Source organism: Pelophylax lessonae (genome assembly GCF_965119305.1).
Source record: "Pelophylax lessonae genome assembly, chromosome: 1".
In the NCBI taxonomy this organism is placed as follows: Eukaryota; Metazoa; Chordata; class Amphibia; order Anura; family Ranidae; genus Pelophylax; species Pelophylax lessonae.
In genome coordinates this window covers 608,826,971-608,854,572 of record NC_138768.1, presented here as the reverse complement: position 1 = coordinate 608,854,572, position 27,602 = coordinate 608,826,971, and the positions used below count along the sequence as shown (strand labels likewise).

At 45.9% G+C, this 27,602-nt stretch overlaps 1 protein-coding gene across 1 annotated transcript in view; it reads left to right on the top strand.

Annotated features, from left to right (window-relative positions):
• Positions 1-27,602, top strand: part of PAPSS1 (3'-phosphoadenosine 5'-phosphosulfate synthase 1) — a 287,717-nt gene that overhangs the window by 48,912 nt on the left and 211,203 nt on the right. The window contains exons 2-4 of the mRNA XM_082242974.1: positions 2,112-2,226; positions 5,688-5,923; positions 25,967-26,105. Of these exons, the coding sequence (XP_082099100.1) occupies positions 2,112-2,226; positions 5,688-5,923; positions 25,967-26,105 (490 nt within the window). The remainder of the gene's footprint in view (positions 1-2,111; positions 2,227-5,687; positions 5,924-25,966; positions 26,106-27,602) is intronic.

Here is a 27,602-nt window from a genome sequence, read left to right as displayed (position 1 = left end):
AAAATGTTTTCTAATATGAAAGGTTTCTTTCCCTGTAAGAAATGTCGGGTTTGCAAAGAGTTGAACACACAGAGAACTCAGTCCTTCAACTCTACTGTTACCAAGAAAAAATATGACATCCAAAACTTTACCACTTGCCATCACAAAGGGGCGGTATATCTCCTAACGTGCGGATGTGGATTACAATATGTTGGGAGAACGATCAGGACCCCCAGTATCAGAATAGGTGAACATCTCACCAATATACAAATAGGTTTCCCTGGTCATAGTCTCTCTTCCCATCATGATAAGTGTCACAATAGAAGCTACTCAAATTTGAAAGCTGTTGTGATTGAGTGCTATTCCCCACATTGGAGGGGGAGTGACATGAAGAGATCTATTTCCAGGAGAGAGACGTTTTGGATTCATGAACTAAAATGCTATCAGCCATGGGGTATGAATGTGGAATGGGACATTAATGCCCACATCAATAATGAATAACCACACACCCACATAGGATAATAACATTCTAAGTTTCTTCTGGTCTACCTTTCCCTTCCCGCCCTGCTTTATTACCTTCCTTTTTTTTTTCTCTATTTTCTCTTATATGTTTGAAATAAGAGTTTACATTAAGTTTTTTAATGTCATGTTTTTATTAGCATTTAGGCCATATACGTTTATATAAATGTGAAATTGGCGGATGGAGACTTTTGGTGCCACACACCCCAAAAAAAAAAAAAAAATCACACAACGTTTGATGACCCTAGATGTTTTTTAAAAATAAATTTTAAAAATAAATTTTAAAAATAAATTTTTTAAAATTATATTATATATTTTTTATATATTTTTCACATTTTTATATAGTAAATGTTTTAGCCACAATTATTAAAACCACTTCCGGGTCCTTAGACCAAATTTGTGGTAATTTAGGGAATTTATGTGTTAATTTTAAACCCTTTTTAATATAACTCATCTGTCATATACTTCTAATAAGAGAATTCTGTCTGCCTTTTATTTATAATAGATTCCTTTTTGATAATTATATAGACAGATGGAATCGCTTGCCTTCATATACAATTCCAATATTCTTGGCACCGATAAGAACAGTTATGTTATTTATACTCCGGTGTTATGGATGATGAGTTTTGTTGACATCCGATGTGATTGGCCGCAGAAGCCTCCGGAAGCGCTTTTTAGAACTTCCGGGTCTTCATCTTAACATACCGTGATTGGCTAACATTTGAACCGGAAGTGCGTCACAACACTTCCGGGTCCTCGCCACGGCCGCACCGGAAGTGTCCATCAGCCACACTATTTACATGAGAGATGCGAGCAGCACGGCTACAGCTCCAGTCCCAGAAGCCGACTTGTTAGTGGAAACGCGTCGGGGGGAGCTAGCCGTGTTGCCTATGATCCCGGACTACTGCAGAGGTCCTCGATCCAAAAATTTTACATATGCTGTTTTTTCTCCTGACAATGTAAGTGTTACTCTTTCTTATTGGTTCAATAAAGTGAGGTAATGCACTATAGTCCCCTTCTCTTCCTTGGGTATGTTCTTGGTGGCGATATCCCCTTGAGTTGAAGCCTCTAGATCCCTACACTTTGGAAGCAGATGGTCGCTTTATTCCTATTGTGAATTCTCTCCTACAAGCTGACCTAACGGACTCCAGGATTATACACTATATGTTTGCATCTCTCCATCATCTGGTAAGAGTCCCTTCTTAACACCGGGTGCATCACGTGTACATTTGAGCACTGTCTGGATCACCGTTTGGGAAGAGGTCACCCTTATCCTTCATCACTCCCCAACCTCACTATATTCTTTGGATTTTCAAGACTTTTGCACAGTCTCATCATTTAGAATATAGACTTTGTGTTTAGCTGAATATCAGCAATCACCATTTTTGTGAATATTTGTGTTCCATAATTTTTTAGCGCACTCTGTAATTGATGTTTTTCATTTGTTACAACCCCTCACATATTTATAATTTTTCAGTGCTGCTTTTTTTCACTCCTTTTTCTCATTAAAGGTTCGCGCACCTATTTTTCTTTTCACCATTCAAAACACTTTGATTAGTTATTTTTTAACAACGCAACCTTCTTACCTATATCTATATGTTTTCTTTCTATAGGGGATGCAGCGAGCCACCAATGTTACCTACCAAGCTCACCATGTTAGCAGGAACAAGAGAGGTCAAGTTCTTGGTACAAGAAGTGGCTTTCGTGGATGCACAGTCTGGCTAACTGGTACATGTGATACATATCTGCAAAAAAAAAAAAAAATCGCCATACAAAAAAAAAAAACCTATTAGTGCTTTTATGCAACAGGATTGCAGAGAAAGGGTCTGTGTGCTGTAGGCCAGAGTATTCTGTGGACTGTAGCTTCCAAATTGCTGCAGATGATAGAATCACAGAAGAAAGTGAGAAAACTAGTTTAATCGTTTTAGGCTGTTACTCAGGGTAAAACAGATCAAGTCATACTTTGACAGTCTAATGCAACACTTTGATCGAGCTACTCTTAAAGCTCTTTTACACTGAGGCGCTTGAAAGCTGCCCATAAAACGTTGAGAGCTTTTGAGGCACTTTTCAGGTTGTTTTGAGGCGTTAGCGGTGCACTTGGACACGTGACTCAAAAACTGCTTTAAGAACCATTTTAAGGGTGCTTTTAAAGCACTTTTGAGGCACTTCCCATTCTTTTCAATGGAGAGGGGCATTTTTGAGGTGCTTTTTTGGTGCTACAACAAAGATGCTGCTAGCATGATTTTTTGCACCGCGCCAGTGTGAAAGCATTCATTGATTTCAATCCAAAAAAGTTTTCGTGAGCTTTTTGGGTGCTTTTTTTTTTGCGCCAAAGCACTTGAAAAATGCCTCAGTGTGAAAGGGCTTAGATGATAACTGGACAAAACTGTTGTCAAACCCATCAATAGACTGTAGAGTCCAAGTAGAAAAATTACATCTTGGAAAACTGACTGGAAATTGTGTCCTTAGGACTGTGAAAATAAACAATCTTTATATATATTTTCATTTCATTTTTGTCACACAAGTTTTAAAGTGTTCCTTCACCTTTTCAAAATTGTTGAAAGTTGAATTAACACCGTCCCCACTGTACTTGCCTTCCATGGGTGATGCGCTGTCTGTGCCCACACAGCCTGCGAAGCAGTCTAAGGATTTATAATTTCTGCTCTTACCCTTCTTTATTTTTTAGGGCTTCCAGGATGGGTCAGAGCTTTTCTGATTGATCAGTCCCAGCGCTGACCAATCAGAAGCGCTCCGAGCTGTCCTGAAATCCCTGCAGAATGAAGAGGAAGAAGAGTGGGTATTTAAATCCCTGGACCTCTACATCAGCAGTGGGGCAGTCATGATTGATGGGAGGGTAAAGGGTAAGGGGATTGTGGCTAAAGGATAGAGGACCGAGTGAGAGCTGATTGTAGACTGGAGAGAGAAGAGAGAGTAGAATCTAATGGTTGCAGGCTGGTGGGAAGAGGGGGTAGGATAGAGCAGAAAGTCTGGTTATGAATCTGGAAGAGGGTAAGGAGAGGGAAGCTGAGTGGTATGTCCATGGGGGCAGAGCAGCAAATAATTATTATTGCAGGGAGGGGATGCAGAGCAGGATCTAATCTTAGACAGGGCATAGAGTAGAAAGAGTGAGATTAGAGGACATGGCTGAGGGGTGGAGTAGAGAGAGGAGTGGCAGTCGATAATGTAGCAAACAGAGCATACATTGTGGAGGGAAACAGATCAGAGACTCATAGTGATGAGGTGTTAGCGCAGAAGCTAATTTTAAAGCCGACAATACATGGTTAGATTTTCAGTTAAACGTTCATAGAAACTTTGTCAGATAGAAAATCCTTTCTTGCCACATTGGGTTTGATTTACTAAAACTAAAGAGCACAAAATGTGGTGTAGCTGTGCAAAGAAACCAACCAGCTTCTAACTTCAGCTTGTTCAATTAAGCTTTGACAAAAAAAAAACTGGAAGCTGATTGGTTTTTATGCAGAACTGCACCTGATTTTGCACTCTCCAGTTTTAGTAAATTAACTGATTTCATTCGAAAGCCCTTACAATTGAATTCTGTTGTTTTTATGGAATCCCAGAGTATAAAACAGGTTTTCTTTTATAATGTGTACAAACATTTCTGAACAAAAACCACATTCATAGTTAGAATTTTGTTTGTTTTGAGAACAGTTTTCCATCTGCTCCTTCGAATTTTCTCACCACAACAGTTGACATCATTAACCATTAGAAAATCAAACAAATGTTCTGAAAGTGAAAAGTATACTGATGTATGACCAGCTTAACTGGAAAGAATAGATGAGTTGGAGTTGATTTTAGACAACCTAGAGCAGCCTTTCTTAACTTTTTAACATGGGGAACTGTAGAAATAACCTTCAGGTTTCTGGGGAACCCCTGTTGCTAAATACTATATCTACAGCTCTTAGGTTCATTATAGTGGCCTATATAAAGACTGACGCTTACATTGGTGGTCAGTGGGAAGAAAGCTTAAAAGATCTTTGATGTCAATAGCTACAAATATGAAAGGCAGAAATTGTTCATTTCTCAAGGAACCCCTGGCAACCTGTGAAGGAACACTGACTGAGAAAGGTTGACCCAGAGAGTAGACCGATAGTGAATATAAAAAGTCTAAACACCCCTGTTAAAATGTCAGGTTTCTGTGATGTAAAAAAAAAAAACAAAGATAAATTATTTTAGAACTTTTTCCATCTTTAATGTGACCTATAAACTGTACAACTCAGTTGAACAACAAACTGAAATCTTTTAGGTGGAGGGAAGTAAAAATAAAAAACTAAAATAATATGGTTGCATAAGTGTGCACACCCTCAAACTAATACTTTGTTGAAGCAACTTTTTGATTTCATTACAACACTCAGTGTTTTTGGGTATGAGTCTATCAGCATGGCACATCTTGACCTGGCGATATTTGCCCACTCTTCTTTCCAAAAACAATCCAAATCTATCAGATTGCGAGGGCATCTCCTGTGCACAGCCCTCATCAGGTTACCCCACACATTTGGATTGGGCTCTGGCCGGGTCATTTCAAAACTTTAATCTTCTTCTTATGAAGCCATTGCTTTGTTGATTTGGATGTATGCTTTGGGTCATTGTCATTCTGAAAGATGAAGTTCCTCTTCATGTTCAGCTTTTTAGCAGAAGAAGCCTGTAGGTTTTTGTGCCAATATTGACTGGTATTTGGAACTGTTCAGTTACATCCCCAGTTATAAGAGGGTGTGCACACTTATGCAACCATATTATTTAAGTTTTTTCTCCCTCCCCCAAAAAAAAGATTTACCGTAAGTTTGTTTTTCAATTGTGTTGTACAGTTTATCTTTGTCTCATTTTTTTTACATCACAGAAACCTGACATTTTAACAGGGGTGTGTAGACTTTTTTTTTTTATTCATTGTACATAGCTGATTGTGGCCAAGGGATTTCAGAGCGTCCTTGCTGCGACGGGTCTTGGCTGTTTTGGTGGTAAAAAGAGGGACCTACTTATTAGCTGGGTCACCATCATGCTATGGCTGACTGGTGTAATTTATGCATTTTATTGATCTTATGGTTCATTTGGTAATGAAAAGATCTGGCTCATGTTTTTTAGCTTGGTGCCTGGCTTAGCTAAAATGTTTGTAAAAATGTCAGCTAATCAATACTAAATTAAATGTTCTAATGATTGTATTATTTATGTTCTTATAGGCTTGTCTGGTGCTGGAAAGACCACAGTAAGCATGGCACTGGAGGAATATTTAGTGTGCCATGGTATCCCATGCTATACGCTAGATGGAGACAACATTCGTCATGGGCTTAGTAAAAATCTTGGCTTCTCTCAAGAAGACAGAGAAGAAAATATCCGGCGTATTGCTGAAGTTGCCAAGCTGTTTGCCGATGCTGGCCTTGTGTGCATTGCCAGTTTCATATCTCCGTATGCTAAGGCAAGTTTTACAGATACTACAAAGTTATACTTGTGTTCTTAACCCTTAGAGCTGGGCCTGCCGGCCATTTAAGGGCTTTAGAATAGCAGGATGCGGCTTATGGTCATGTGACTGCCGTGATTGGCTGTCAGAGCAGTCACACGATCGAAAAGCTCCCGTTCGTGAGCAGCAAGGCCTGGCACTGAGAGGCCGCATATTTTTGTGCGCTCGGCACGAAGAGGTTAAACTTTTAACACTATTGGCTGGCAATATACAGTAATTACATTTGTGTTTCCTGTGGATAATTTGTTAAACTGATTATCTGTTGAACTTGTATTGCTGATCAAATGTAGGGCTTTTTCACATTTAGGTAGGTTTATGGAAATGGGTTTTATTATGGAAACCAGTGGATTTTGTCATGTCTATTTATTTTACCTTATTTTAACCTCACTGAAAAATGTAGCAAAATGCATGGAGTTGATAAAATCAGTGGGACGAATATCCAACTACACATGCAAGATTCTTGAAAAATCCTATTAATGCTTTGAAACCAATCGCAAATGTCATTGTAGTGTTACCTCGATAGTATGAAATAAGCCCTGTAAGTAGGAAATGGGTAAGACCCCCTGACTAGTTTTGTTTTTTTGTGTGTCTCGTTGGGGAGGTTTTTTCTCACTTGTCCCAGATAGCGATGGGCTTGATGTTCGAGTCAAACGCAAGTTCGACATCAAACATCAGATGTTTGTGTGTTTACTGAATACACACACAAACAGGGCACTCAATGGGAAGTTCGCTCGCACCCCACTGCAATCTCGCAGTGCATTGATTGCTGATTATTGGCCAAAACATGCACCTGACCTGTATGCTTTAGCCAATCACTGCACAATGTACAGACAGGGTGCCTTTGGCCAGTCATGGCTCAGGGGTAAGTCCACGCCCCACACCATATAAGGCTGCTTACACGGCAGTCCTGTGTAGTGTGTTTGTGGAGATTAGCCAGGGTAGTCAGTTTAGTGCAGTCAGTGTAGGTTTAGTGCTGTGATTCTTGAGTAACACAGCTTAGTGGTGCCACTGAAGTGTTGGTGTATACAACACGTCTGTCCCCCCCCCACAAAGCCCATTTTTTTTTCTTTTTTCATTGATAATTATTATTATTTTTTTTTCTTTTGCAGCATCAGGTTCTGTTGCTGCATTATTAGTACTCCCCCTTCTGTGTCGCAGTGTTTTTTTTTTTCTCTTTTTTTTTTTTTTTTTTCCCCGCAGCAGCACTAAAAATATTTAGGGCATAATTCCTGTTCCTCCATTCTGCATTGCAGGCATTCCTCCTCTGTGTCAGCAGTGGTTCCTTTTTTTTATTTTTTTTATTTTTTTCTTTCTTTTTGGCTTTCTTAATTTTTTTTTTTTTACATTTATTCTATTTATTTTATTTTTTTATGCTTATGCAGCAGCAGTAAAAAAAAAAAAAATATTCACAGTTGCTGCACCCTTATTTTCTTTATTAAAAAAATAAAAAAAAACTATAATGAAGCGGTTTATAGTGCACCAAGCACAAAAGTATTGCACCCAAGCACCATATTTCCATCCCACACTCTATAATAAAAAGTAAAAAAAATCCCCATCATGTCTGAAAGGCCAACAAGGAGAGGCAGACACTCACAGGCCACTAAAATAGGGCAAGCAGCCTCTGTGTCCACAGTAAAAAAAAGTAGCGGTCGTGCATATGGTGCATCCTCTGCAGGTGGGGCACGCTTGTTCTTTTTTTCCATTGCTGGCTGTGTTTTTGAGCCACGACATGCAGAAGAGTTGGTGGTATATGGGTATATGCCCCCCCCTCCCACCCCTAAAGCACAAGGGCCTCTTCCCAACAACTCTGGGCTGTGGTTGGCAGGGTCTACGGGTGGGGGGCTTATCGGAATCTGGAAGCCCCCTTTAACAAGGGAGCCTCCAGATCCTGCCTCCCATGTAAATGGGTATAGGGTACATCGTACCCCTATCCATTCACCAAAAAAGTGTCAAAAAGCAATAACCACATGAAAGGAAAGTTCTTTATTAAAAACGTAAGCAATAGTGTCCCTCGATGGTAATCCATCGTCAATCACATCACAACGCCCGCCGGACCCGAAAAATAGAGAGGGGGGAAAAAACGCTTTCGCCTCTTGGGAGGCCTCCCGCCGTCTGCCTTCTCTCTGCTTTGACAGTTCTTCTATAGGCAAGGGGCCACCCGGCTACGTCATCCATTGGCACTGCCCCTTCTGATGTTGTATGATGTAAGAAGGGGTGGTGCCACTGGGTGACGTAGACAGGTGGCCCCACCCCTTGCCTACAGAAGAACTGTCAAAGCGAAAAGGACCTGATACCCATTCACATTGAGGGGGGGGGAGGTTGGCTTCTGGGGGGCCCCTTGTTAAAGGGGGCTTCCAGATTCCGATAAGCCCCCACCTGCAGACCCTGACAACCACCACAGCCCTGGGTTGTCTGGAAGAGGCCCTTGTCCTCATCAACATGGGGACAAGGTGCTTTGAGGTGGGGGGGGGCAGAGCCGCCACTGCCCCCAAGCACCCACCCCCCCATGTTGAGGGCATGTAGCCTGGTATGGTTCCTGGTATGGTGAGTAGCTGTCCCCCCCCCTCTACCCCTGGGGTGGACGCATGCCCCTCCTTGAGATGGTTGGACCACCAGGTTCCCCGCCTTCCAGCAGTCACCCCCCCCCCCCTTGCCAAGTTCCTCATCCTGCCCCCCCTCCACATTTGCTGGAGATGTATATTTTGTGGGTGGTCTGACCATTTTCTTGTGGTGGGGGCAGGGCGCTAACTGGCGATGGGGGACGGGGGGGATGCGCTACTGGCAACCGGAGGATCGACTGGCAGAGGGGGGAGGGTTGTACCTGGTAGGGGCTCCTGCCAGGGCCCCCTGTCCTGCCTGGATCTGTCCTGAGGCCTGGTCTCCCATTTCTGGGTCCCTGTAGGCCTTGTGGTGCTGCCATTTTGCTGTAGCCTATACACGGCGGCCATGTTTGTGTAGTCTGGCGGGCATTTTCTTGTGGTTTGCATTGCAAATAGTGGCAGCCATGACTGTGAAAGCCTATGGGCGGCGATTTTGGCGGTGGAAGCCCCTCCTTATCCCCAGGTGCTGACTCCTGGATCATTTAGCTTCTTGATCGCCGCACGTGTAGTGCAGATTCTCCTGGTGATTGCAAGTGCCTATGTTGGCAGGTGGTGAGTCTAAAGGGTACCTCTCCTTCTCTGCTGAGGATCGCTCTGTGCCTTGTGCTTGGTGACCTGGTGGTACTGCCAGCGCGGTGAGGGTTGTGCCTTAACAGTGTGTTACACTTTTTTGTGGGGTCCCCCTGGTGACTCATGGAGTTTTTAGAGCATGTTTCCCCACCTTATCCCCTCTCTGTGGCTGTGGGGTACTCCGGTTCCTAACCATCCATACTTGCATTGACGGCGGTCCTGGAGTCCATTGTGTCCCGGGTGGAGGTGGCTTATGGGTGATGGGCTAGCAAAAAGCATCCCCTGCCTCATCTGTTTCATCAGAGCCTGAACCTGATTCGGCCGCTGCAGGTGTGGGTCACCCTGCTTGGTCTGCGACCACGTGCCTGGAATCGTCTGATAGTGAGGATGATTCCTCCACATCTGCAACTGCGCCCGAAAGGGCCCTGGTAGATGCACTGATTGTATCTGTGCGTGAGACCCTAAAGATGGAGGACGCAGCTGAAGCTGCGACGGAGGCGCAGGTACCCTTTGGCACTCACAAGCCATCCAGGTCGCCAAAGGTGTTTCCTTTTGCCGCCTATTTTGACAGAATTGTCGTAAAAGAGTGGGGACGACCAAAGTGTCCCCGTGGGGTTCCTAAGCGCTTTACTAGGCGTTACACCTATGAGGAGTCCCTCCTTAAAATGTGGACTGTGCCACCAGTGGTGGACCCTTGGGTTCCCAGATTAAACATGGCAACCATGATTCCGGTTGAAGAGTCCCCGGCCTTAAAGGATCTGGCTGACCGGAAGTTGGAGGCTGTGGCCTGCATTATGTACACCTTAGCTGATTCAGCAGAGTGGCCGGTATTTACCATTGCCTTAGTGTTGCATACTCTGACGGAGTGGTCTAAGCTCCTATGCCATGACCTGGAGGGAGAAAAGCTCCCTCCTGCCTTTGCTGAGCTGGTGGATCAGCTGGTTTAGGGGCTGCAGTTTATCTTATCTCTTTGGACACGGCTCCCCTAATGGCTTGCCTCTCTCTGTTTTGGTGATGGTCCTTCGGTATGTCTTTTGGCTCAAATGCTGGTCTGCAGACCAGATTTCTAAAATGGCCTTGACTGATCTTTCCTTTCGTGGAGATTCAAATAAAAAAGGGAATGGTATTTGCGCTTAAGACAGAAAAATACTAAGACAATATAAAATATATGTACACAAGGCTGCTAGCTCAATAGGAAGATCACAGTCCATATAAAGTAGTAGATGTATATTAGGAGCTGCGCCAGACATATATTAAACAATCTATCACAGTAATACAGTCCATGAACAATCTAATGGAGTAGAACTGCAGGTAGAAAGAAAGGACCCGATCCAATCAGCCAATCACCAGTAAATAGTGAGAGAGCTGAGTTACACCCTGTGCTGACACCCGTAGTCTCTTACCGGAACTTTTGACCCTCCTGTCACAGAGTGGTCAAACAGGCATAAGAGCAAACAGAGCTCAGCGTAAATGATGATTCCTAGTCACATTCCTCACATTCCTTAGCAGGGAGAGAGAACTTCACAATTCACAGATGTACAATGCCTTGACAGGACCCCACAGAAGTGTCTTTCACATGCAGGCTCAGAAAAAAGGCAGAGGGGCAACCAATCGTGAAGTACATCGAGGCACATAAATATATTAAAAAGTAATGCACTTACATAGTAGACATCATATAACAGCATCAATGGATAAAACCACGGTATGTAGCGTGCTCAGCTCCGATATGTCCGCCTTACGCGTATTGTCAAACATCTATGACATCTTCATCTTTCATGGAGATTGTCTGTTTGGAGCTACCCTGGATGACATCATTAAAGGTCTCACAGTGGGGAAGAGTACCTTTCTTCCGCAGGCTACTAAGGGTAAGGAACCTCGTCGATGACGTGGACCTTCCTTCTCGGCTCATAAGAAGTTTTTTCGTCCCTCATGGTCGACTGACAAGGGCTTGTAGCCTTTCAGTGCCTCCTCTGGCGGATCCAAACGAACCTGGTCTGGCAAGCCGAGAACAGGCTTCTCCAGACCCGCGGACAAGGCTCCTTCTGCATGAAGGTGCGCCCTCCCCCGTTTTGGGGGTGGGGGGATGTTTTCAGTGGTTGCCAGACCCGTGGATGTCCCTGGTGCAAGATAGTTGGGTCCACAAAGTCATTCAGTCTAGCTACAAGATCGAGTTTCTGCTCTTGTCCCCCGGCAACTTTTTTTTTTTCTTCCAACCTGCGCCTGTCCCCAGACCGGTTACAGGGTCTGTATGGGGCTGTACAAGACCTGTTCCTTTAAGGGGTGATTTAACTTTAACTGCTTTGTGCGGGTACAGAAGTTCTGAATGGAGTCTGATGGTGGCATTCCTGCGTCAGAGGTATTTCCTCACCTCTATAGATATCAAGGATGCCTATCTTCACATTCCCAATATGTGGCGGTCACCAGCGTTTTCTCCACTTTGCTGTGGGAGAGGAGTATTATCAGTTTGTGGTGTTACCCTTTGGTCTCGCCTCTGCTCCTTGCGTCTTCACAAAAGCGTTGGCTCCAGTGCTAGCCTTGCTATGCAAATGGGTGATCGCAGTACTGGGCTACTTGGATGATCTCCTTCTGGGAGCGGAGTCTCCCTCTGCTCTTGTGGAGAACCTGGAGCTTTCAATACGAATTCTGCTGGATTTCGGCTGGATTCTGAATTTCCAGAAGTCTGTCCTGTTTCCGTCCACAAAGCTGGACTATTAGGGCCTTACTCTGGACTCGGCTATAGCCAGAGTGCTCCTTCCTCTGGACAAACTCCAGAAATTGCGGGCCACAATTAGTCTCCTGCTGTCCAACAAATGGACATCCCTCCGGACTTGCATGCGGGTGCTGGACCTGATGGTATCTACCTTTTGAGGCTGTTCTGTTTGCACAGTTCCATACGAGGTCCCTGCAAAGGGAGATTCTGACCAAATGAGACAAGACTCCACAGTCTCTGGACAATCAGATCCGGCTGAGTCAGGGAACAAAGGAGTCCATGATATGGTGGCTTCGCTCCCCAGTGCTTCGGCTGAAAAAATCCTTCCTCCCCTTGTATTGGACAGTGGTCACCATGGAAACTAGCCTGTCCGGCTAGGGAGGCGTCCTCTGCAAGCATTCTGCTCAGGGGATATGGATGCTGGAAGAGTCCAGACTACCGATCAATGTCGTGGAGCTCCGAGCTATCAGACTGTGTCTGGACCATTGGATGAATTGTCTTTAGGGATGCCCTGTGCGCATTTAATCAGATAATGCCATGGCCGTGGCTTATGTCAATCACCAAGGGGGGGGGGGTACACGAAGTGCCCTGGCGGCTCTGGAGGTAGCCCACATTCTAAGGTGGGCAGAACGGTTCTTTCCAGCTCTCTCCACCATGCACATTCCAGGGGTGGAAAATTGGCAGGCGGATTACCTTGGTCGGTAGGCGTTGGATCAAGGGGAGTGGTCCCTTCATCCCGAGGTGTTTCATCAGCTGTGTCTCTGGTGGGGCACCCCCGAGGTGGATCTGTTGGCGTCTCGGTCAAGGGATCTTCTGGCAAGCACCACTAACACACTGGTGGCCTAGTGGGGTGAGTATCATCTGATTTATGCCTTCCCTCCTCTCAAGCTTCTGCCAAGACTTCTACGCAGAATCAAGGCAGAAGGGATTTCCATCATCTTAGTGGCTCGGGACTGGCCTTGCCGGGCTTTGTACGCCGATCTAGTGCAGCTGACATTCCTTGAAAGCTTCCTCTTTGGGAGGATCTGCTGTCCCCAGGACCAATCTTTCATCCTGCTTTACAGTCGCTGGCCTTGACAGCTTGGCTGTTGAATGCCAGGTGCTAAAGGATAAGGTTTATCTGAGTCAGTGATTCCTACACTGTTAAAAGCTAGGAAATCTACTTCTAGGAAGATCTACCATCACATGTGGATGACGTACATTGCGTAGTGTCAGTCTCTTGCTTTTTCTCGGTGGCTCGGATCTGAACCTTCCTTCGACGAGGGGTTGAACAGAAATTGGCCTGGAGTACCATCAAGGGCCAGGTATCTGCCTTGGTGGTCTTTTTTTCAACGACATTTGGCCACACACTCCTGCGTACTTTTCTTCAGGGTGTCCGGCATTTGGTTCCTCCAGTGCAGGCTTTGTTGCCACCTTGGGATCTTAATTTGGTGCTTTCAGCTCTACAGAAACCTCCCTTTGAAAATATTCTGGAGATTCCCCTGCTTCCGCTGTCCCAGGAGGCTGTCCCAGGAGGTGGCCCCTACACCTCTGCGTGCAGGGGGTTTGAGCTGGCGGCGTTATCCTGTCGTTCACCTTATCTGGTAATTCACTAGGATAAGGTGGTGCTTCGACCCTGTCCGTTATTCCTTCCTAAGATCGTCTCTGACTTTAAATTAAGACATTGTACTGCCTTCCCCAGTGTCCCAGACCTAAACATCCAAAGGAAATTGCCTTGCATGCCTTGGATATGGTCCAGGCAATTAGGGTGTACCTGGTAGCTACGGAGTTTTTCAGGAAGTCAGTGTCTCTATTTGTGCTCACTAGTGGACCTCGCAAAGGGGTTGTCTGCTTCCTCTGCGACCATTTCCAGGTGGATCAAACAGACGGTGATTCAGGCCTATTCCATCAGGGGTCAGGTTCCTCCTTTCCCTGTCAATGCGCACTCTACTAAGGTGCTTAGTGCCTCCTTCTGTCATCAAGCGTCAGTGGCGCAGGTTTGCAAGGCAGACACCTGATCGTCGGTGCACATATTTACACGGTTTTGTAAAGTGGATGTGTTGGAATCTGCGGATGCTTCCAATGGCCACAAGGTTTTGCAGGCTTCTGTTTAGAGGACCTGATCCTCTTTGAGGGTGTATTGTTTTTTTTAGATGGGCTCCAGTTGTTTTGGTTGAGCCCCTGTCACCTGGTTGGCTACTGTTTAGCCTTGGGAATTTTTTGCTGTTTCCCACCCCTCCATGTTTGACACTGCTTTGGGACATCCCAATGGTCAAGAATCACAGGAGCTGTGTCCGTCATTGAACAAAAGAGAAAATGGGATTTCTCCATCGACAGACGCAGCCTCATCTCCATGAGCGGAGTGGGTTTTGCTCCACCCATCAGGAGGAGTCTAGGCAGGAAAATTTGAATACACACACCCAGGGGGCTGTCCCTCCAGGCATAAACCCCCACTGCACAACCCAGCTCATCAGTTTGTTTTCTGCCTTGAGAAGAAGTAGACCTAGGTTTCCTGCTCTTTTCAGAATATTTTCTTTTATTTCTCTTTACTCACTTGCTAGCTAGTGTTCAGGGAAGAGTTTCCTGGTGATCTACAAGCAACGATGCTGGCTGGGGCTTCGTACTGGATAATCTAGATTCTTATGGTCCCCCCAGTCTGGCCTACGAGTGTGAGCAGGTTATAGTTCTGACCTAGGCCTAGCCACGATGGTGCCCCCTTGTCCGGAGGGGGACAAGCCTGCGAGCAGATGTCTGGCCTACGAGTGTGAGCAGGTTATAGTTCTGACCTAGGCCTAGCCACGATGGTGCCCCCTTGTCCGGAGGGGGACAAGCCTGCGAGCGGATGCCTAGCCAGGATGCAACGACCTGGAATGCCCTGAGTCGCAGCATACCCCTTGGCTGGCAGCACCCCCACTCCGGGTGGGAGGCAGTCTGCCCGGAGCGGAGCCCACCCGGTCCATGGTACGGTGATTAACTGTGCCCCCCCCCCCCAAGGCCAGCAGGGGCGGGGGGGGTGCAATGTGGGCCCTCCCCTGGGGATAATGGGAGAGATCCCCCTAGCCTGCCCTTGGGCTTGCTGGTCCCTGTTGTGGTTCCTGAGGCCTTCATGTGTCGGTCCCTAGCCGCATGGAGTGCCGTGGGCGCCGCCATCTTAGGTGTGGGCAATGGAATTTTTTTCCCCATAGACTTGTATGGGGCAGCAATTTTCCCTGAAGCTTCCTATTGTTTTGTATGGGCATCCATCTTTGTGTAGCCCTGGTGCTATACTTGGCAGTGTATCCCTATCAAGGGACATCACTTCCTGTGTGGTCATTTCCTGCTGCTGAGCCAAGGTCACTTCCTGCTTCTCTCTTCATTCTGTGGAGGATTCAGGAGGCTGTGTGTCTAAGTTGGTAAAGTATTGAGGGTCCCTGCGGGCATATCCTTGCACTTTCTGCTATCAGTTTGGTTTGAAGGGGCTCCCTGCAGACCTCTGCGATCGGCGGTGGATACCGCGATCAGCGTTCTTAAAGCTACAGTACTCTGTTTTTTGCAATTTGCGCTATAGAGTCCAAACAACCTGGAATTTAACCCTCAGACCCACTCTGTGCGACTCCTGGACAGTCAAGGTCACAGTCGCTGGCCGCGATTTCAGCTGCTCTGGAAAGCCTGGCGACTAAAGTTGATTTAGTCATGAAAAAGGTTGATAGCCGTAAACGGCCGCTGCCTTCATCTGTGGAGGTGTCCTCTAATTCAGAGGCTGATGTGGTTGCCCCGGATGCTCCCCTTCCTGAGGGGTCGCTGTCCTCACAGTATGATGGTGAAGAGGACCTGTCGTCTTCAGCTGCAGCGCAGTAACGTGCTTTGGTGGAAGCACTGATTATTTCAGTGCGGGATACTTTAAAATTGGCTGATGAGCCCATGCCGGCAGGGACACGGGTGGCTTTTGGCTCTCAGAAGTCTCCAAAAGCTGACAGGGTTTTCCCTTGTCCCGACACCTTTCACTATATTGTGAATGACCAATGGCGGTGCGTTAAGCATGTGTTAGTGGTACCAAAACACTTTAAACGCCGGTATCCTTTTGCTGAAAAGGTTTCCAACCGTTGGACGGTGCCACCTAAAGTGGACCATCCTGTTTCAGATTAAACAATTCTAATCTTGTGCCTGTGGAAGATTCCCCAGTTTTTACGGATCCAGTGGACAGGCGGGTGGAATCCCTTTCCCACCATCTTCACGTGCTGGCGGGTTACATTTTGAAACCAGTTTTTGTGTCTGTGCTAATCTCACAGACGGTGACAGAATGGATTAAGGGTTTGCAGGAGACTTTGGACCCCAGAAATTGTTCCTCCGGAACAGTTGGACCAGGTGATCCAGGTTCTGGTATTCCTGTGTGATGCATCTATGGATGCGGCTCCCCTGGTGGCCAGGGTCTCGGCCGTGGGCATTGTTTTAAGACGCATGGTCTGGTTGAAGTGCTGGTAGGCTAACCAAGCTTCTAAAAAAGCCTTAGCCTTCCCCTTTCTGGGAGACAGGTTGTTTGGCGACTCATTGGATGAGTTGATCAAGGGCCTGACTAGCGGGAAGAGTACTCTTCTTCCTCAATCCTCCAAGGGTAAGACACCCCGTCCTAGGTGGGGTCCCTCCTTTTCTGCTCATAAACGTTTTTTTTCGTGCCTCCAGGGGGCAAGAAAAAGGTAACCCGTTCAGAACCTTCTAGAGGTGCTAAGAAACCCTGGGGCAAGTCCAAGGCCGGTTAGTCCGGTGCCGCAGACAAGTCCTCTTCAGCATGAAGGGTCACCTTCACCCATCTTAGGGGTGGGGGGGACGTCTGCGCTTCTTTGAGGAACCCTGGACTTCCTTCATCCAGGACGAATAGGTTCGTGAACTGGTTTGGTCCTGGGTACAAGATCAAATTCTGGTCCCGGCCAGGGGAAAGGTTTTTTTTAGTCAAATCTTCACCTGTCTCCGGAGCGTTTGAAGGATCTACGGGAGGCTGTGCGAGATCTCCTGGCTCAAGGGGTGATTGTGCCAGTTCCCCAACAGGAACGCTCTCAAGGTTTCTATTCAAACATGTTCACCATGCCCAGAAAGGAGAGCAAGGTGCATCCAATCCTGGAACTCAAGGCTCTGAACCGCTTTGTGCGCGTGCAGAAATTCCGAATGGAGTCCATTTGGTCGGTGGTGATATCTTTGAATCGGGAAATTTCTGGCTTCCATCGATCTCAAAGATGCGTATCTCCATGTCCCCATATTCGAGAGACATCAGTGATTCCTCCGCTTCGCGGTGGCAGAGGAGCTCTCTCAATTCGTGGCATTACCCTTTGGTCTCACCTCGGCTCCCAGAGTTTTTACCAAGGTCCTAGCCCCTGTGCTGGCCTTGTTGCATCAATGAGGTATCTCCATTGTGGGGTATCTGGACGATCTCCTGTTGCGAGCCGTTTCCCATTCGGATCTGCTGAGAAACATCTTCATCACCATTCGGACCCTTCAAGTCTTTGGGTGGACACTCAATGTCACCAAATCTGCCCTGATTCCGTCTGTGCAGATCACCTATCTGGGGCTGATCTCGGCTCTGCTCTGGCAAGGGTCTTCCTTCCCTTGGAAAAGCTTTAGAAGTTGCAAAGGGCGGTCCAATTGCTGATGGAGGCTGATCAGTCGTCCTTGCAGGCTTGCATGAGGGCCCTGGGTCTGATGGTCTCAACCTTTGATGCAGTCCCCTTTGCTCAGTCTCACACGAGACAGCTGCAGAAAGAGTTTCTATCAAAATGGAACAGAGATCCTTGTTCATTGGATCAGAAGATTTGGTTGAGCCATCTCACAAAGTCGGCTCTCTCTTGGTGGATCTAGTCACCTGTCCTGTGCCATGGCAAGTCCTTCCTGCCGGTATTTTGGACGGTGATCACCACGGACACCAGCCTATCAGGCTGGGGTGGAATGCTGGGGAAGCTCTGTGCTCAGGGGACTTGGGTGTCGGAAGAGTCTTCCTTGTCGATCAATATTCTGGAGCTGAAAGCGATCAAGCTCTGCCTGCTTCACTGAACAAGTCAGCTACATGGCTCTCCGGTTCAGGTCCAGTCGGACAATGCCACGGCCGTGGCTTACATCAATCATTAAGGGGGCACCAGAAGTGCCCTGGCGGCCAAGGAGGTGGCAGTGATTCTGGTATGGGCGGAACACAATGTTCCGGCTCTTTCCGCAGTCCACATCCCGGGTGTGGAGAATTGGCAAGCGGACTACCTGAGGAGTCAGGTGTTGGATCTGGGGGAGTGTTTCATCTCCTGTGTGTCCGGTGGGGGACGCCGGACGTGGATCTGTTTGTGTCTTGCCTCAACAGGCAAGTTCAGAGGTTTGTGGCCGGGTCTCGGGATCCGCTGGCCGACGCCACAGACACTCTGGTGGCTCCTTGGAGTCAGTATCGCCTGATCTATGCCTTCCCTCCACTCGTTCTCCTGCCAAGGTTTCTTCGCAGGGTGGTGATGGAAGGCATTCCGGTCGTTCTGGTGGCACCAGACTGGCCTCGCGTGGTCTTGGTACATAGAGCTGGTAAAAATGGTCATGGATCCTCCATGGCGTCTTCCTTTGCGGGAAGATCTACTATCTCAAGGACCAATCTTCCATCCTGCTTTACGGTCGCTGGCTTTAATGGTTTGGCTGTTGAAAGCAAGGTGTTGAGGGATAGAGGTCTTTCTGATTTGGTGATTCCTATCCTTTTTAAGGCCAGAAAGTTGACCTCTAGGAAGATCTATCATTGTACGTGGATATTGTACATTTCTTGGTGTGAATCGCTGCAGCTGCACCCTTGCTTGTTTTCTATAGCTAGGATTTTAGCCTTTTTACAAAAAGGTGTTGAGCAGCGCTTGGGGTTGGGTACTATCAAGGGCCAGGTTTCAGCCTTGACTATTTACATCCAATGTCCGTTGGCTACTCATAGTTTGATTTGCACCTTCATTCAGGGGGTGTGTCATATGGCCCCTCCGCGGAGATGCCTTTGCCAGTGGGATCTTACTCTGGTTTTGTCTGTTCTTCAAAAGCCTCCTTTTGAGAATATTAGGATGGGTATCAATGTTTATTGTCTTTTGAGCTGCATACTCACAGGCCAGTTAGGGTGCCTATTCTGACTCATGTCCGCAGCCAAAAGCTCCTACAATGGGCACATAAGCATTAGAACTGCATTAGAACTGAACCAAGGAGCAAGTGGCCTGGTCTAATGAATCATGTTTTCTTTTACACCATGTGTTGCCGGATGTCTGTGCATCACTTACCTGGAGAAAAGATGGCATCAGGATGCAGTAGAGGAAGAAGGCAAGCCGGCAGAGGCAGCTTTGGGCAATGTTCTGCTGGGAATCCTTGGTCCTGCCATTCCTGTGCATGTTAATTCTGCTTTCCACACATCAACTTCAGGGACAACATTTTTACTTGCTACCGGACAACTGATTTTTAGATGCCATTGTAACAAGTTAATCAATGTTATTCACTTCACCACTTCTCCTTAGGTGGACGTCATATGGCGTCCTGGACTTTTAGTGCCGGTTCACACTATAGCGATGTCAGACATCGCATGTGATTCGCACCGCACTGCTCTGCAAATCACATGCGATGTCTGTGCAATGCAAATTCAGCCATACAGATTGTATGGCTGAATTTGCATCGCATTCGGACCAAAGTGGCACTGGACCCTTTTTTGGTCCGCACCAGAATCAGATCGCATGGGTGTTCACAACCTATGGGATCCGATTCCTGTCTGAATTGACAGTTCGCACTATGATATGCAAACTAATTTGTGGGTCTCATTACCTTTGTATTGACTGCAGGCATCAATCGGATATCATTCTTTTCTGCAGGCAATTCCCTGTCATGTTAAAACAATCATAGTGGCTGTTCAGCCGCTTGATTGTTTTTACCCTCCCACCTCCCAGATGGTCCCCGTCAATCTCTATGATCTTTGAAGACCGGGCGCAATGTTATGACCTCATGTCCAGCCTAGGCAGATGTAAACACTGCCATTTATTTTACCAGGAAAGGCTGAGATCGCTTTTTTTATCGCAGACTTTCCAGGCTAGAGGAGGGGTCTTATAGACCCCGGATCTCTCTGTAAAGAGGACCTGTCATGCCCTATTGCGATTACCAGGGATGTTTACATTTCTTGTAATAGAAATGAAAGTGATAAAAAAAATGTTTTTAAAGGGAAAGTATAAAAATAAAATAATAAAAAAAAAAAAGTGAAAGCGTCCTCCTGTCCCCACCTACTCGCACGCAGAAGTGATTGTATGTATATGTTGCACCCACATATGTACACGGCATTCAAACCACACATGTGCGGTATCGCTGCAAACATTAGAGCGAGAGAAGCAATTCTAGCCCAAGACCTCCTCTGGAACTCTAAACCGATAACCTGTAAAAATTCTTAAAACATTGTCTATGGAGTTTTTTAAGTACTTAAGGGTGTGTGTGTGTGCAGTTTTAAAGCGTGACACGTTGGGTATCTATTTACTCAGCGTAACATCATCTTTCACATTATACAAAAAAAGTCAGTGTTCTTTTTAATTCAGGAAAGTCCCCCCCACCCCAAAAAAAAAAAAAAACCCAAATTTTGAAAAATGGCTGCACACATACCGTGTGACATAAACAGTTGCAACAATCATCATTTTATTCCCTAGGGTCTCTGCTAAAAAATCATATATAATGTTTTTTTGAGGAGTACCAGAATTGGCTTGGGCTGGAAGTGGTTCAGCTGTCAGTGGTCATAAAGTTATGGCTGATCGATATATTCCATTAAATTATTACTGCTTTTGGAAACCTTTAAAAAACATATTTGGTGTAACCTTTCCCTGTCAGTAGCTGTTATTACAAACTTGTTAAAGATGGTGTGGATGCCACAGTTAGGTTAATATTTGAATACGTTTTTGTTGGATACCGCTGGCTGTTTTCAGGAAATTTAATGGGGTGTTTAGGGATCTAATATGGAAGAAGAACGTAACTAGAATTTGATTGGAGACTTTACAATATCCTAATAAGAAAAGAGATCTTTATGATTCCTTCTCCATATTTTTCAGTGCCCCACAAACTCAGCATTTTGTAAGATGGGAAATGGCAGAGATTAGCTCTTCCATGTACAATATGTTATTTCTATTTAGGGAGCATATCACTGAAGACAAGGAGGTATCTTCAATCACAAGATAGGCTGTCCAAATTTATATTTCATTGGGCCAGTGTGGAATGCTGTAAAGCGTTTAGTGGGACTAAAAAGTTTTACTAAATATACCATCTTATGGTCCAATGAGTATCTTCCAGAAGCTTTTTCCCTATCTTAAGTGGCAGGAAGTAAGTATTGCAATGGTAGCACTGTTATGTTCCCAAGATACCCTTAAGTTGTTTCCGAAATTAAAGTATAACTAAATGCAAAACTTTTTTCTCTTTCGTTCATTGACAGACACAGCTTCATATCTTATTTGACTGATGGGTTATGCTGCTCTTCTTAGGAGTAAGACACTAGATGGAAAAGGGTTAACAAACCTAACTACGCCTATAGGGCAGTCCCTGGGGGTACACTCCCACTTCCTGCTCTAGGATCTCAGTTTTTTTTTCTGCCTAGTCAGGGGTAAGGACCTAGCTCCCTGTTGGGATGTCTGGTTCTGGCATTTTTTTTTCCTTTTTTAAACAATTTTTTTTTTCCTTTTTGTTGTTTTTTCTTCTACAATCAAGTCTGTTCCTGTGAGAACTACAATCAACTGCCGGACTGGGTGACACATTGGATATCCTAGATCCCTACTGTTGTCCCAGTCTGGCCAGCAAGCACGCACAGGCCGCAGCTTAGCACTAGGTTGGCCACGACATAACCCCACTGGACGGGGGCTGGCTTGCGAGTAAAACACCTCGCGAGGATGCACACAACCTGGTCATGGCCTGAGTCGCAGCATACTTCTGGCCCGCAGCACCCCCCCATTCCAATATGGGGAGGTGACCTGCCCAGTGTGGTGCCCGCCCGGTTCCAAAGGTGTGGTGGGTAGTTCCCTCCCCCCCCCTCCCTCTGGAAATTTGGGGTGGACACGGGCCCCTCCCAGGGGTGGTAGGTTCCCCAGGTGCCCTTCCTACCCATGTGCACCCCCCCTCACTAGCTGGGTTCCCCCAACATTAGCTCCCCCTTCCCTATTGCTGTTGGGATGCCCGGAGTACTGTTGTTAACCTTTTTACATGGTTTTAAAAACCATGTCATTCTTCTGTGGAGTGTGAGTTAAGCCGTGGCTGGAAGGCAGGGGGGAGGGAACACGCTGAGTGGCTCTGGATGCCTGTTTTTTGGGCGGTTTAGTCCTGTGGGGGGTCCCTATATAGGCCCCCCTGGCTGACTACAGTATCTCATGGACCTCTAAAGGGTCATCGGAATCGCATTCCCGGCTGCGCCGCCGATATTGTCCTGTAGCCACATGTTTCGAAGCTCAGCGGCCATTTTCCTGTAGATCGACAGCCATGTTCCGGTGGTTTACTATAGTGTAACGTGGCGGCCATTTTCTTGAAGTCGCATGGAGCAGTGCTCGGCGGGCGGTCTTTAGTGACAGCACGGCAGTTTTCTCTTCCTTTCGGAACAGCGTGCTGCAGGATGTTGGCGCTCTTCTCCTTCTCTCTCTTTCTCTCCCCCTGCTGATTACTTTTGGTGTTGAGTCCTGGAGTGGTATCTTCCTGCTTTTTTGTTATTGCAGCGCTGCTGGGACCTGTGGTGCCACCGAAGATAGCTGTGGGGGGTGTGTTCACAGCCTGCCTAATAATTTTACATTGCTTTTGCTGACGGCCCCAGGGTGCCATGGAGCCGCTAGAACATGTGTCACCACCCAACCTGTCAGACAACGCCACGCCGGTGGCATATATCAATCACCAAGGGGGCACCAAAAGTGACCTAGTGGCCTAAGAAGTAGCCGGCGTTCTAAGGTGGGCAGAACTCTTTTTTCCAGCCCCCTCTACTGTGCATATTCCCGGGGTGGAATATTGGCAAGCAGGCGGACTACCTCAGTCGACAGGCACTGTGTTCGGATGAATGATCCCTTCACCTGGAGGTGTTTCAATAACTGTGTCTCCAGCGGGGGACCCCTGATGTGGACCTGTTGGCCTCTTGTTTCAACCGGAAGGTTCCGAAATTTGTAGCAAGATTTTGGGACCCTCTGGAAGACGCTTTGGTGGCCCCTTGGGGTCGGTATCGTCTGATTTATGCCTTGCCCCCACTACAGCTTCTGCCGAACTTTTTCGCAGAAACGAAGCAGAAGGGATTCCAGTGATTCTGGTGGTCCCAGACTGGCCTCGTTGTGCCTGGAACGCGGGCCTGGTAAGACTGCTAGCCGATGCCCCTTGGCGACTTCCTCTCAGAGAAGATCTTTTGTCTCAAGGACCGATCTTACATCCTGCTTTACGGTCGCTGGCTTTAACGGCCTGGCTATTGAATACCAGGTTTTGAAGGATAGGGATTCGGTGATTCCTACTCCGTTAAAAGCTAGGAAATCGACTTCTCTGAAGATTTATCATGGCGTTTGGAACACGTATATTACTTTGTGTGAGTCTCGAGGGGGTTGTCCCTCCGTTCCTCTGTTCCTTTTCGGTATCCCATCTGGTGGAGTTTCTACAAAGAAGTGTAGATCAGGGTTTGGCCCTGGGCACCATTAACTGAGTCGATTCGCAAATCGAATTCCATGTTTATTCTTACGGATGGTCCTGGTAATGGGCAGGCTGTGTCTGCTGTGACCATTTCCAGATTGGTCAGGCATACGGTGGTGCAAGCCTATTCAATTAAGGGTCAGGTTCCTCCTTTCCCTCTTCGGGTGCATTCTATTATGATGCTTAGTGCCTCCTGGTCCTTCTGGCTTCAGGCTTCAGTGGTCCAGGTTTGCAAAGCGCCCACCTGGGCGTCTGTACACACTTTCCCCAAGTTCTACAAGGTGGATATTTTTGCATCTGCTGATGCTGCGTTTGGCCGCAAAGTTTTGTAGGCTGCTTTGGCAGAGACTTCTGCATCCTGAGGGTTTTTCTTTTCTGTTACGTGAGCTCCAGTTATTTCTGGTTGAGCTCCTGGCTTACCTGGTTGGCTAGGTTTAGCCCTTGCTGGGAATTCTGTTTATTGCTGTGTTTTTCCCACCCCTCATGCTGACACAGCTTTGGGATGTCCCATCTGTCAAAGAAGATATGAAGCTGTGTCCTTCAATGATGGAAAGAGAAAACTGGATTTTTGACTTACTGTAAAATCCTTTTCTCTGATGGTCATTAACGGACACAGCACCCACCCTCTGTGGAGTTGGGTTATGTAGTCTTCTGACACTGCTTGTTACAAAACTGAAAAAAGGGACAATAGCTCTGGTGACAACCAGGCTTCGATCACTTTAGAGCGATTTCCTATCACTTCCTGTTTTGGCCATGGGACAGGAAGTGAAGGAAAATCTCTCCTACGGGACACAGATGACCAAAACAAACTTGATAATAATGTTCCCTTACTCTATCCAAAATGGAAAAAAAAAATTGCCTTTAGATCTCCTTGAAGTACAGAATACCATTTGAGTAATTATTTATAAATCTGGCTCACAATGCAAGCTTAAAATCATACTTTGAATATAGATATGGCAGCAATTGGGTTAATTGATTTTGTAACACAAAGGCCTCTACTAAGCTGTTGATAACTTATTTTTATACCCATCTTTTTCCCAATAATTTTTACACATACCCGCTTCAATGTAAACTTATTTGGGAAAAAGGATTTTGGGATCTCCCTGCAGTGCTATTGTTCTTACAGGGGAACAACACCCCCCCCCCCCAGAAGACACTAGTCCGATATCTCGCAGTCATTGTTGCAAGTGCTGATTGGATTCCGATCTGGCTGCTGTACACAATGGCCGAATGTTTCTGTTGATACTGGCTGATATTCGGCCAGTGAGTACAAGTCTTTGCACAAATATTTATACTGCACATGTCTTTTAGAATGCCTTAATTTTTATATGTAATGAGTTTTCGTTAGGATTATTCATGTATTAGGTGTGGTAGGGACCTGGAAGACCAATGACATACTACTGCTTTGGAAGTGCCATAAAATAGTGTGGTATTGGCAGGGAGTTATTCAACACGTTTTATTGTAAAATTAAAATACAAACCTCTTACTTGTATTTTGTTGTAGACATTCCTGACCATTATGCTGCTGAGGCTGTTAGCCCCAGTTCACACCGGTGCAACTTGACATGCGATTTGACAGTTAAAAATTGCATGACAAGTCACACCCTATTTGTGCCTATGGAACTGTACAAATTGGTGCGACTCTGACTTGTACAGATTTGAAAGGTTCCTGCACTGTTTTTTGGCAATTTTCATGTGCGACTTGCATTGACATCTGTCTATGATATTGCACATATGTCAGTAAGCCGCAAATGAAATCGCACTGACTGAAGTATCGCGTTCACGTAGCTTGAAGGCTAAATACACTGGTGGTGCCTCGAAGCCACAGCTGCAGCCTATTTTTGCCCAGCTGCATCTGTGTATTATCTCTGAACCACATATAAATAAATCTTTGTTTTCCACTGATTGTATATTACATATGAAATACAGCAGCACCGTGGCTAAGTGGTTAACGCTTCTGCCTAGCAACACTAGGGTGGTTGGTTCCAATCCCAAACATGGCACTACCTGCACAAAGTTTGTATGTTCTTCCTGTGCCTGCTTGGGTTTCTCCCCACACTCCAAAGACTTGCTGGGTTAATTGGCTCCTGTCTGAATTTGCCCTAGGATATGTTTGTATGTATAAATGTGAGTTAGGCGCCTTAAATTGTCCATGCCCTTAAGAACAGGGACTGATGTGAATGTAGCAAACCTCCCACTGGATCCCATGGCTGTAACACTAGTCCCCAGGTAGCTGGAGCCTCATCTGAATCAATCCATGAAAGAAAGCTGGCACTATGGTTTGTTCTCTACAAACATGGGCTTTATTCAGTGGGTGTACATGGAACAGCCACAAAGTGTCAACGTGTTTCAGGCCTTAATCATGACTGCTGTATTGCACAATATATATATATATATATGTAAAGCGTTGTGTAGATTGACAGCGTTTGTATAAGTTTCTGTAATAAATAATATTAAATACATGAAAATACATTCAAAAGATAAAATAGTTACAATTCATATTAACATTAATGCTTCGATTTATAGGATCGCAACAATGCGCGGCAAATTCATGAGGCAGCTAGTCTTCCATTTTACGAAGTATTTGTGGATGCTCCTTTGTATGTTTGTGAGCAGCGAGATGTCAAAGGTCTTTATAAAATGGCACGGGCTGGCGAAATCAAAGGTAAGCCTTTTTTTTTTTTTTTTTTGGGGTATTTCTTGCATGCCACATGATGTTTTTCTGTTGGACCCTTTCACATACTTTTCCAGGGTGGCAAAAGCACATGAAAAGTATTCCCTGTTAAATCCTTTACAACTGTTCATACTGCAGGTGTGCTACTCTTTGAAAAGTCCTGCATGCTACATCTTTGGTGCCGTTTTTCAAAAGGGCACCAAAAAGGCACCTTTCATTGTAAGTCAATGTGAATACATCAAAAGCGCATTCGTGTGAAAGGGCCCTAAGCTGCACAAAAGTGCATCAGTGTAAAAGGGCCCTTAATAGTACTTAAATAAATGCTTTCTTATTTGTGATTCAGTTATTTTGGAAAACCAACATATTTTGTTCTACAGGTATATTTAAAGGAGAACCACAGCCAAAGCTTGTTTGGCTGTACTTCTCCAATTGATCACGGGAGTGCAGTTCTGCTGACGTCACAGAAGTCAGTCCAGGCTCCGCGGCAAGACCACAAAGTGGGGATCTGCCAGATTCCTGGACCGACACCTGGCTCAGCCTTTCAGCGAGCTGGCCACCCGCCCCCCTCCACCCCCTCCACAGCCCAGCGCTCCAGTGAGCAGAGAGCTATGACTGACCGTCAGCACCTCTCTGCTCACAGAGCTCGGTGATCGGCAGTGTTTGATCGCTCGGTTCTCACTGTAGAGGCGCCGGGGGACGGAGGCAGCATCGGACCAATGCTGCATCCACCTAGGTAAGTATGAATCTGCAAAAAAAAAAAAATGAAATCCATGTATCTGTTTCAGGACTGGTACATCACATTCAGGATTATTTAGTAGTATATTATATGTTTGCTTACTTTCCACATTGTTCTGCAATGCCTGTTAACATTCCCATGCATAAAAAAAATAAGTAATTTGCACAGAAAATAGATTTTATGTCTTGTCCAACCTAAGGCTAATAAAAAAAAAAAAACATCCAGTACTTTCCTAGAGGTGAATATGATGAAAGAAAAAAAAATACTTTTGTTTAATTTGTCAAACGTATTTTATAAGGCTAAGCAGTTTTTTCACCTAGCCTCATAGAAACTCAATGCCGTTTTAGAAGAACAACCCTTTCCTTGGAAAAAACACAAAATGTGGCCTCTCTGTCTCTAGAAGCATTAAAAAAATGATGTCCTCAGTGGCTTTTACTTCTGTTCACTTTGTCTGCAAAAGACTATTCTGTCTGACGGATGTGGGTGGGCAGCTCAGGCATTATGTTTGCCTGTGGTAAAGTATAACTAAAGGCAAAATGTTTTCTTTCGTTTTGGACAGAGTGCAGGTGGATTAGAACCTCTGTCATTTTTTTTTTTTTTTTCTGTGCCCTCCGTTTGGGAGATTCACCCTCTCTATTTGTCCTGTTCACCATTATTATTGAAAGAGAAAGTAAAACAAAATCCTAAATTTTGGGTTGTCCCCCAAAAAGTAATAGAGGAGAAATCTTCTGATGGGGACACTAGTTCGGGTG